Source organism: Myxocyprinus asiaticus, chromosome 23 (genome assembly GCF_019703515.2).
Source record: "Myxocyprinus asiaticus isolate MX2 ecotype Aquarium Trade chromosome 23, UBuf_Myxa_2, whole genome shotgun sequence".
Classification (NCBI taxonomy): domain Eukaryota; kingdom Metazoa; phylum Chordata; class Actinopteri; order Cypriniformes; family Catostomidae; genus Myxocyprinus; species Myxocyprinus asiaticus.
In genome coordinates, this window is record NC_059366.1 from 37,533,502 (window position 1) to 37,545,797 (window position 12,296).

Here is a 12,296-nt window from a genome sequence, read left to right on the forward strand (position 1 = left end):
AAAGGCTTTTCTAGTGACTTGAGATGCAAATTAGCAAGTGCTCTAATCTCTATGCACAACACATCTTTTTTAGTCTTTTAACTAAAATTGTCTTTTTGTACTGTCCCTATACAAACAAACTCATACAAATGATACTATTTTGAGCACAAAAATAGAAAGCACAAAACAAATATTGGGTAAAAAATGTTTTATTGACACTGATTTTAATATTGCATGAAATAGAAATATATTTACAATCAATATTTCTATCACTTGGTCCACCATCTTGGGTTTATTTTGTCACTGTTACCTTCTCCGTGTATGCATAGTAAATATGTTGCTTATGTAGCATACCTTTTGGACCAGGCTTCGCATCAGAAGCACGCCTTTGATGCCTTAAAATGTCGGAAATTTCTATCAAAAAATTATTTACTATATATATACTGTATATATATATATATATATATATATATATATATATATATATATATATATATATATATATATCACACACACACACACACACACACACACACACACACATTATCTGTTGTCAGTTATTTTCAATGAATATTCGAAACAGTTCACAAATTTGGTTAAATGATTCATTAGCAATGTAGATTTTCATTAGCAGCTTTGCAAAAATCTGTATCCAGAAATCACAAATGCCTGGAAAAGTCATGGAAAAGTAAGGTATATTCCCTGAGGTTTTGTAACAGAGCAATAGAATCTTGAGATGGCAAAGAACAGGCTCAGGAGGTATAAATGATGGATGTTCAAAACAAACAAACTCTATAATGATGGAGCTTTTTAGCTAATATGTGGCAAAAGTACACACAGTTCAGACATGCATACTAATTATTAGACCTGCAAGAATTTACTAAGTCTATTCTGCAAGCGTGTGTGTGTGTTGAGAGCTTTGACTTTTGTTGTTCCTTTAAGAGAAACAGCCGGGGAAATGCAGACACAGAGTCTGCTGTTATTCCATTAGCAGAACCTAAGGTGTCTTTTCGGACTCCAAGATTATTAAATGAATCTCAGTCAAACTTTCTCTTATCTCTCACTGTTAGAAAAGGTGCCATTTAATCCAATGGTACTTTGTCAAGTATCTGAGTGCCAGTGTGTACCAGCTGTCAGTGGAAATGAAAGGGCAGATTTATATAAACCAGATTTTTTATTCGCTTTGAGGCCCTCGACTTTAAACTCAGTTAAAACTTTGGAATGTTGAAAGAGACAGTTGAAAGAAAAACTTTTCAGGTGCTGCAACCCTCAGGTATCTCAGTGGAGTTCAGATCATTTAGTTGAATATGTTGAAGAAGATTGGTTTGGGGCAACGGTGGCACTTAAATGTAGCCTTTTTCTCAAGTGAGAATATTCAAGTAGACTATGCAAGACTAGCAAAACTAGCTAACTTATGATCTTTGTGGAAGACCTCGCCTCTAATAAAAAGTGTTGTGCAAAAAAGAGCAATGTGTGACATTAGTCAAAAGGATATTGTTTTGGAGGCTAAGCAAGTTATTACATTTTGATTTTTTTTTAAATACAAATATGGTGGCACAATTATCTTTTTGTCTACAAAACCAATTTCAAACATTTAAGCATACGCCTTCAGATCAAAAGATTTTTAAGATCATGAGAAACATTTCAGGCAAGTGACCCCAAACTTTTGAACGGTAGTGTATGTCTATAATTTTGTGTCTATATTTATGCACTACTCTTTTTGATCAGTCTCTGACTTGTTTATCTTCTCACGTAATAAGATGTGAGGACAGCCTGTGGCACCTTTCCAAACGCAGACATCAAGGATTTTGACTGGAAAAAACCGATCCAAATAATATTTGGAGATGATACAAATCATTCATAATTTAAAATGAAATTCTCTCTCTGATGTTGGAATTCACATTTCTAAACTATGACACAAGTAATACTCTATCCAGGAAATTGTGGAGAAAACAAATTTTTCTTGAAAAGAAAACATTCATTATTTGTGGTGTCCTATTAAGCTGAGATTGGTGCTGTCATACATGATAAATTGTTTGCTAATGTAGCATTTGTGCTTTTATTTTACCTAACTTGTTCAATAATGGAAGGCAACATTTTTGTATCTTGGAAACCCACAGTATTTGTCATAAATATTAATGTAGGAAAGGCATTTATGTAAAAAGAGCAACAACCTTGCACGCCAGCTAAAGAGTGTTGTTCGTTTTGGAGTAGATGTGGAGAATATATAACATTAATTAGCGAGGGGGAAAGTGTTTCCAGCGATAATCTTGACAGAGTGTGAATAAATAGCTGTTAAACTGGAATATTGTGCTACAATTCAAGAAGGTGTTTTGTAATGAAGGCAACATCCCTGATGAATCCAGACTGAGATATTATGGGGAATAGGACCTTTGGAGGCATATTCTTATTTTCTGTTGCTTAATTAATCTGTTTAATTTACCTGGATATCAGCCTCCTGTCAGATTTAGTCTCAAATCACTGTTAACAACACCAAGTGTTACACAATAATGGACATCGACTTAGTGCTAGCAGTGATGGAAATACCACCTAAAGAAACACCTAATGATGAATGTAAAGAGCATGAAGTTGTTTTGGACAGAAGTCTTTTAAATTTCGCCATTGTTGGTTAACAAGGGCCCTTTGGTGTTTTCCATTTGTAGGTGAGAGGTAAGAAAGACCACAGACAGATTGACTGCAAAAAATAAAAATAAAATAATAATAAATAAATAAAAGGCTGGTATAAAATAAGAAATAAAGTTAAAAAAAATTGCAAAGTTTCTGCTAAAAGCAAGTATAGAAGTTGCTCAATGGATAAACATCCCTATATTCAAGATACAATCTCTGAAAAAAAGTTGTAATATTTCATGCTATTTTAATTTTATGGTAAATATATCTAAGTAAGAAAAGGATTTTGCAATGTAGAGATTAATTGGAGTGGAGCTGAAGGAATAGAGTAAGTTTTTAATCACATTTTCAAAAAGAATAATGAGACTCCCTCTAAGAATCATCTGCAATGAAAGGATTGTGTTTTGATTAGATAGCGTGACGGATGACTCATGGATCAAATTATTTCTCTTGAAGACGAGGATTTGAATGTTTTTGACACGTCAGCCACTTTGATGATCTGTGGAGATAGCTTGTAATATAAACCACGCTCTGATTTGTTTTATCTATAACTTTTGCCTTGAGGTAAAATTAGTCATTTTTCATGTTTGAACAGCTGAATGATAAATAATTAATGACAGCTTAATGGGCAAACTGACCTACTGCACTGACGATTTATGACATTGGCATCTGCAGATGTTATTTCGGGTGGTATTTTATCCAGCATCATAGTTGAGCTTTAGGTGGAATGTAGTATTCTATAGATATCTTCTGACAACCCGGTTCTTGCACTTCATGTGGGAGATATGACAGATTGACATAAACACTTTTTCTTTAAACTGAATACTAAGAGAGCAGTGATAAAGTTACACCCTTGGCAATGTGTAAGTTGACAAATGTGTACTGATTGCTTGCTAGAACTGAGAAAACATATGTATCTAATTTGTGCTAAAGGGATAGTTCTCCCAAAAATAAAAATCCTGTCCTAATTTAGCCACACTCATGTTGTTTCAAACCGGCATGGCTTTCTTTATTTAGTGGAACACAAAAAGAGAAGTTACAGTAGGAAGAAAGCTCTCATTCTCAGTCACCTGTTCATTTTCATTGTATGCATGGAAAATAGATGCAATGAAATGTAATGGTCACTGAGGCTAACATTCTGCCTTACATTTCCATTTGTGTTCTACAGAAGAAAGTCATATGGGTTTAAAATCAACATGAGAGTGAATAAATGATGACAGAATTTTCAATGTCTTCAGAATTGTGATGTGTGTATTTGGTTGATTATATTCTTGTCTAATAGAAACTCCTATTGTAAATTAGTCATAACGAAGTGCTAGGATTGCTGATTGTGGTTGTTCCATTATTCATTTGTGAGTTCCTTTCAATTAATTCATATATTAGGTTATTAGTAGACAGGCATTTGATCGACATAATGGGCACAGCGTCCTCTAATGTGTTTGAGCATGTAGTTCCAGAAATTAAAACATGTTTTGAATAAATAAAACTCATTAGCCACTGGTTGTTTATCGTGATTTAACATTGCACATAATTTGCTGCATATTATATATTTATTTTAGTATTTGATTTAACGTCAAATAGTGCCTCAGAAAGCTTATTGAAGTGAGGTAGTGTTACACCAGAGAGCTGTTGTATATTCATGTAAATGAACTCATACACTTAAAGATAATGTCCTGAACTCTCTCCCTGGTCTCACACTCCCATATATGAATCCCTGTTATTCAATGATTTTCAACCCCAGAAGCACACACCAGCATTAACCCTTCTACACACACACACACATACACACACACACACACACACACACGCCTTCCTTTACGTCAGCCATGTTGTACTTTACTGTTCTCCTGAACTTCCTCTGTTGCCATGGATACAGACACAGTGGGCTCAATATCTCCCAGCAATTTGTCTTTGTAAAGGGCAGTGTGCACTCAGGATTTCAGCTGAGGCTGTGTGCCACCCCATTCACTTCCTCTGCTGCCCAGCTCTTCAGGCAAACCCACATGCATACAGATCTAGCACATTTGGTACTTAAAGATACAAGTCCAATATTCCTACACAGGTTAGGAGCTTTGCTGTTTGTATGAATGCTTATGTGCCTTTAAATTCCCTGTAAATTTGTCTGTGTGATGCTATCTATATACCACATTTTGACGCAGAGGAGGTATGGGCATATATTCACTTTTTTATTCTCTTTCTAGCATGAGTATGTCACGCGTTTTGATTTCCAGGGGTCACACAAACTATATAAATTGATCAAATGTACATTTTGAATGCACTGTAAGTTGCTTTGGATGAAAGCACCTGCCTGATGCGTACATGTAATGTAAATAGGTTGTGGCTGTCCCTCTGTTGTAGTGTTTAGCAAATGCCCAAACCCCCCTAGCCTATTGGAAAGAAACAAACCTTAAACATTAATGCAAACCTTCGCTGTTTCTGTCTTTAGACTGTCAGTTGTTACACAAATGAAGCCTCAGTGCTAAATTTACAGTAATTCATTTATGTTCCATGGCATTAGTGTTTTTTATCAGTCATTAGCTTTGGGCCATATGGCCATAAGGTCCTGCAGTGACACACATGTGCCATGAGCCACATCACTTTCTGTTTGTTTTGCTGAGCAGCTAGCATTAGCCTTTAGTATTAGCATGAAATAAAATGCAACAAGGCACATAGAAATGTTAAATAAAACATTGTGCTATATACAGCATAAATATACAGTATACAGTATACAGTGTATATCTGTGATACTAAGATTAGCTCCAGTGTCTTGAAGTATCTTGAAGCAATAGAGTACAAATAGACAGAATGCTAAGTGTTTATGTACAGATAAGTGTGAAATTTTAGTAGCAAAGTCTTAGATATACCGTAGTCATGGCCTAGTGATTAGCACACACATACAGTATCTTCTGACATATTGTCATATTGCTGTTGTGCTTATGCTGTCAAATGAAGTTCAAGTCCAGCTTATAACATTGTCTGATCTCGTTTTCCCTTCTTCTCCCCATAATTTCCTGGACTTTCTTCACTGTACTGTTCATATCAACAAAGTTTGAAACGTCTCTAATGAACCCTTTTCACAGATTGTGATGATGCATTTCTGCCCTATTTAGCAGCGTAAATCAAACCTTTATATATATATATATATATATATATATATATATATATATATATATATATATATATATATATATAAATTATTTAGTGTACATTTCTAACATTTATGTTACATTACCCTTGCATTACAAAAAAAAAAAAAAAAAATCAACAATGGGGGTTGCAATGGGGTTTCAAATACAGCTGCTGAGGGAGTGACAGTAGTTGGCACATTTCTCTCTTGACTGCTGTGTTCCACAGCAGCTCTCTGTTTTTTTTTTTGTTTTGTTTTGTTTTTTATATATAGTTTGGAAAGTCATGGAAACATAATAGTGGATATTATTTGCTGTGGTCTCCCATTCAAAGCTATAGAAGCTTACACCGCAATAGTTTACTTCCAGGTTCCTTACCAGAAATATGAAAAGGTTATATTGTATGGATTCTGAAAAATGTCCCTCTCAATCAAAACATTGACTTATCTCAGCTTTAATATGTTGATGGCACATAATGAAGAGACACAATGGTGTTAGAGATGAATCTCCTCAGGCTTTCACCTAAACAATATCTGAGGCAGTGACAGTAAGAAAAGTCCATAGGAAGGGGGTGTGAGAGAAGTGTTACCAAAATGGGCCATTGTGTCCTTGTATGGAAGTCATGGAACGGTCCATGCAGGATTGGTCCAGAGTTTACGAGACCAGGAGGTCGCTTAGCTAAGAAGCACCCTGGCTGTGAACAACAAACTGATTCTCAAGGACATTGTGTCCATGGAAGCTGGTTTACTGAGGAAGAAACACAATACTGGTTTTATGGCAACAAGGAGAGCTCGTCAGCATCAGGTGTGCCTCATCACATGCTGCTAGCTGTGATCCATTTCCACGGCATTCGTCTTGGCCACACCAGGTGGACTGGCAACAGACAGAAGCAGAGTCTTCCTTATGTTTCTTCCAGCTTGTCTCTGGCTTCTGCAACTGAACATCATGCCAGTCATGCCTTCAGCACCAACCTTGGAAGTCAAGCCAGTTGATGCTCCCAACTCTCTGTCCATGCCATGAGTGCCCAGTTTCTCTCTGTGGACTCGTTAGTGGTACAGGGTCACTGGATAGTGGGTGGATTCCTCTCCAGGCTTAGGTGATATTCACCACACTTAACATGTTTTACATTCTTTTTGGTCCTGGAATATCATTACTATCAAACAATCAGATGCTGAAAAGACCAACTTAGACCAGCAAGCTGGTTTGGTGCAGAAAAAATGTTGGTCAATCAGCATGGTCTTTCTGATTAATCTTATTGACCAAGGAAAGCTTGCTGGTCAAACTAGTTAATACGCTTGATAGGGACATCAACATAACAGAATCCCATCCAAACAAAACAAAAGCTATGACCAGCAATGGTCTTCTCAACATGGATTTTGGGGAGAGGTTAAAGATTAGGGTTAGGCTTAGGGCTAAATTCTGATCAACATGTCAGGGCCCTCTGATTATAGGGGGAAATTTAGGGTCAGGGGTAGAGGTAGGGTTAGAGTTAAGGCTACAGTTAACTGATAACAAAGGATGTTGATCCAAGAACATGTCATACATGGGTAAATCGTGTAAATCAAAGGGCATCCTCTCTTCCCTTTCTTAATGTCCCAACTGTTTTGTTTTCAACTCATCCTGTCCATAACTTTTGCAATGAGACAGATGCAGTGAAGTTACCAGTCAAATGCCAGAAAAAGGATAGGGGGCTGGTGGTGGGAGGTCCAGGGTGACAAATTTGTGTGCAAGGTGTTTTGGTCCATCACATGATAATTATCTCTAAAATTATTGGCATACCGAACAAATCCAGTGTGGAAGATGCTCATTCAGTGAGAAGGATATTTATTTTGTGATTTCTTTGCAGAAGGCCTATGATACTCCTGGTTTGCTTGCTACTGGTGACAAAGTGTGGAGAATATCCAAAGCACGTATGTTTTAACCTCAGTGAGATTTTCAGATTTTGAATGAGAAGCAGGGGATGATCGTCTACGTGGCAAACGAGTGATGAGTCTGGAGCAAAACATGTTCTCTTTCTGACACTATGTTGTTTTCAGCCTGAATTAAAGCAATACAGCCTTGGTTTTCTCTTCTCTCACATGGCCTTGCTTTTCATCAAATCAATGGCTGTAGATACAATGATGGATCCATTTTTGAACCTCATATTAATTTTTAAAATCTTGGTGGATTTAGTTAATCGCCTTTCTTTCTCTCTGTTGAATGGACAGGGCATATGCACGATGACAACTGCATTTCTGCACTTCTTTTTCCTGGCGTCCTTTTGCTGGGTTTTGACAGAAGCTTGGCAGTCCTACATGGCCGTAACGGGGAAAGTTCGGACCAGGCTCATCCGGAAACGTTTCCTCTGCCTGGGATGGGGTGAGTGCTTGGGTCTCCATTACATATCTCTCTTTCTTCCTCTCTCTCTCTCTCTCTCTCTGTCTCAATCTTGCATTTTTATATATATTTTTTTTCTGCTCTATCATCTAGTTTGTATTTATTTCTCAAATGTGAACAATGCGAGCTAGCTTGTGTATCCGTAAATAATGTAAAGTATGTTTCATATCTCCTCAGGGCTTCTTATACTGAACCACTTTACACACACATCAAATTGATTACAGAAGAGCTAACAGTCAAAGCTCTCTCTTTCCATCATTGCATTGTTTTGCTGTGTGCTGGGGAAAGACAAGACAGGAAAAGATTGACAAGGACAAACATGTGAACCGTTTATTAGTTTGGGTATTTGAATACATACTTATTGTAGATTAATTAAAAATGAATAAAAAATATATATCTGTGTGATGTTTCTGTAAGTAGTGGTACGCCCCAGTGCACGTTTTTATTGAACAAAATAAACATTTTAGAGCTTAGAGTTATATCTAATCACAAGTGGTTTGTGTTTAATATCTTGTGGCGGAATTCATAGTGATGTCTGCTATCAAACGAACTTGTTGCTCCCGCTTTTGTATCAGTCTGTGAATCCATTTCCATAACAACGGTTGCTAAGCAGTGAATATGAGGAGACAAAAAGAATCAATTACCAGACACCAGCAGCCACCATTTGGGCTAACTTTCTGCCTGGAATCTCTTTTTGTGTTCCACTAAAGCAAGAAAGTCATATTGGTTTGGAATAACGTAAGGGTGAGGAAATGATGACAGAATTTAGATTTTGGCAAACTATCGCTTTATATTATATACAGTACTGTAATTTTTGCAGGTAAAAAGTGTTTGTCCTTAGTGATATGGCAGAAATACATTAACAGAAAATACATTTCTGCTTGAAAATTCATGATCAGTGTGCATCCATTCCCCATGTTGCTCCTATCTCATATTCCTTTTCTCCTGTGGAACACACAAAAAAAGTTATTTTCAAAATGCAAAAACCTGCTTATTTCCATACAACAAAAAGCATGGTGGTCACAGGTTGTTAAGTTCAGATGCAACTTTTATAAAATAGTAGGGCAGGATATTGCATGCTATACAAAAACTCGTCCACTGTTTTTCATTATTTTGTAAGTAACAGCTACATTTTTATAAAGCATTTCTTACTCTTCCACTGGTCTTGTCTTATCTCGCTGAGGGCACAAAAGTGAGCCAGTGCTGCCTCCAGTGCCTCCTCAAATAAAATTTGAGCATTATGCCCCTGGCTGAGCCCCTCATTCACATATAATTCCAAGTCAACTGCCATTCAGGTCATAGAAACATAAGAAGGACATAAGAAATGACGCCTCTCAAGAGAATGGTGAAGTTGCTTTTCCCTGTGGTAAAAAGAGGCGTGACACATTGAGATGTTACCCCATTGTTCTTTATATCTGACAGACTACAGTCTTCTGAAGTGACATAGCTTGTGTTTGTTCAGCAGAACAGTTTGTAGTTTGTATCTCTGAGGGAGTAGTCATATCAGCATGGACAATTTCCAGGTCAAATTCATTAATCCTTCTCAGATTTTTGCCTTTTTTTCTCCTGTCCGAGATTAAATGAGACCTTTGAGGGAGGAAGGGTGTTGCTGTGTGCACTGCAGTGTACTTTCTGATTGGTAGAGTATGAAATTGCTGGGCGGCTAGGGGCGGAGCTTCGGTTAGATTCAGCAAAGGGGGGGGGGGGGGGTGGACCGCCAGGCCCCTCGCTGGTTCTTCTGACAAACTGATTGCATCAATAAATTCAGCCACTAGAGCAAGAGAGAGACGATGTTAATATTCAGATCATGGGACAGTGGCAGGGACAGAAAGATCCCTTTCATAATGGCAGTCCTGCCAGAGACCAGCAAAGAAGAGAAACAGAGGAATAGAGAGAGAGGATTAGAAAGATAGCAGATATGACATTATATTTTAGCTCACACTCTGTATCCAGTCATTCTCAAAGACTTATTATATTGCTTCAGCCTTTCGATTTGAAGTAGTTGTGCTAATTGTATTTCACATGGTTGTTTTCAAGTGTAAAACTCCAGGGATTCTCATTGATTTCTTTACCTGCTTTTGTTTCACAAACACTTTAGAAGTTTAAAAAAATTCTATCATTCCTGATTTGAAAATCCAATACTTCTGAAGACCCGCAGCCAGTATACTTATAATTTAACAAGTGTTTGCTAAGGCATTTACTATTACTATTTCTAAAGTTCATTTTTAGGGTTAGGGATTTTAACAAATACCTATTTCTAAATATTAAACTTCGCCACTTAATTTGTTTCCGCAGTGATGGGCTATGGATACGAATGATACCTTATATCATGCAGCTTATTGAGGAAAAGATGTGCTATTACTTTCCTAAGCAAAGTTAAGATTTTCACTGGAAGGCAATAAAATGGGCATAAAGAATCCCATAGACTTGCATTGATGGAGGGATCTGAGCCAGGCACAAGAATATCATAGAGACATAGGGGTGGGCTCTTTTGACTTGGGCCAGTAAGCTACCACCTAGCAAAGCCCTAGCATACAGCCAGTACACCCTAGCATAGTGGAAACTAATTTTTTATGGACTGGGAGTCCTGGAGAATTACCCAATATTTGGTCTTTAATAATTTGTGTTTCTCTTTTTAAGGATTGCCTGCCTTGGTTGTCGCTATATCAATGGGATTCACAAAAGCTAAAGGATACGGGACACCCCAATAGTAAGACACCCTACTTTTTTTTTCTCTCTGTTTTTCTTCTTTACCCTAAAGACCCACCACAGCTTCTGAAAACCATTCCAATTAAAACAATGGCAAGAAAGACAGGAGAATCCACATGAAGTGAAGTAGCAAATCAGAACCAAGTGATTGCAACAGTCCACTCAAGTCTCCTGAGGATACCTTGATATAAACAGTGTTTTAAGATCTCCTCAGAGTTCTTGTTCCACACAAGTCTCTCATGTAGAACCATGGCATATGGCTCCAGATCCCCTGACACCCAAGGACAATATGACTGTGTACTGCTATGCTCCATTAAGTTGATGCCGGATGTAAAATTTTATGCAAGATTTGCTGATATTTGTGGGGTTTTGTGTGTGTGTGTTTGTGTGTGTGTGTGTGTGTTTGCAGCTGTTGGCTATCTCTGGAAGGTGGTCTTCTCTATGCATTTGTGGGGCCTGCTGCTGCAGTTGTGCTGGTAATTATACAGTTTGTTTATTTAAAGTCATTTACCAGACTTAAATACAAACCCCAGTGCCTTATAGTGTTTTATTTAATTTACTGTACTAATCTGGCATGCTAAACTTAAAATGGAAAATACAAGATCCAAGAGCAATGTTCTTGAAGTTTTGGTATGAAATGCAATGCACTAAAATGACCTTCAGCCATTTGGTATAAAGAATGTGTGACTTTTATCTTTTATACTAATCATTATAAAGTTTGTTTCTAGACTAAGGTAATCTCTGATACTGACAGGTCACATGGTAAACAAGATTAAATAAACAGTTGCAAATCAAAACTGTGTACTCTCAAATGCAGTGTCGGGCCGTGCATTTAAAGTCTAGGCCTTCAGTGTGGTTCATGCCATTAAGAAAACACAGTTTCACAATAAATAAGACACTCTATGCTTTTGGGCATCATACATTATGTCGCAGCTAACTAGTAATACCAATTGACATTTTAAAAACACGTCCACGCATGAAAGCCAAAACTTGAAACGCTTTGACACTTGACACTTTATGCTCAAGCAAGCCTAATTTTAACTGCAGTATGACTGTTTTGTGAAATGAACGTCTCCTGAACAGACATTCAGAAATCATAATTTTTTATATGAATCTACCAAGGAGGTCTATAATACCTGGAAAATCTATCGAATAATATTTGCGATTTAAATGTTGCTTGCAATACATTTTGTTTCATCAGGGTACACATTTATGCTGCTTTCCATTCAAGTTAGATGTGGGATATTCTTACTTGATATCTCCGACCATAAATGCATTCCATTCCCCAATATTCGGAAGATGACGTGTAAGGAAACAAAACTGCAATGCACCCATTAGCTTAGCAGGGGTTTGACTCTCATTATAGATGTCTCCTAGCAACCCAACTGATAAACAATGCTGCAGCGCTAGCATTTGTGCTTCAGGTGTACGATTATCAAAAGACATTATAATTTACCATGTTTTATACACCTGTTTCTG

General features: G+C 37.2%; 1 protein-coding gene across 4 annotated transcripts in view; it reads left to right on the forward strand.

Annotated features, from left to right (window-relative positions):
* Window positions 1-12,296, forward strand: part of LOC127414060 (adhesion G protein-coupled receptor B3-like) — a 254,114-nt gene that overhangs the window by 220,474 nt on the left and 21,344 nt on the right. For all 4 annotated transcript variants that reach the window (XM_051651758.1, XM_051651760.1, XM_051651762.1 and 1 more), the window contains 3 exons: window positions 7,940-8,090; window positions 10,749-10,818; window positions 11,227-11,293. In XM_051651758.1, coding sequence (XP_051507718.1) covers window positions 7,940-8,090; window positions 10,749-10,818; window positions 11,227-11,293 — 288 coding nt within the window. The remainder of the gene's footprint in view (window positions 1-7,939; window positions 8,091-10,748; window positions 10,819-11,226; window positions 11,294-12,296) is intronic.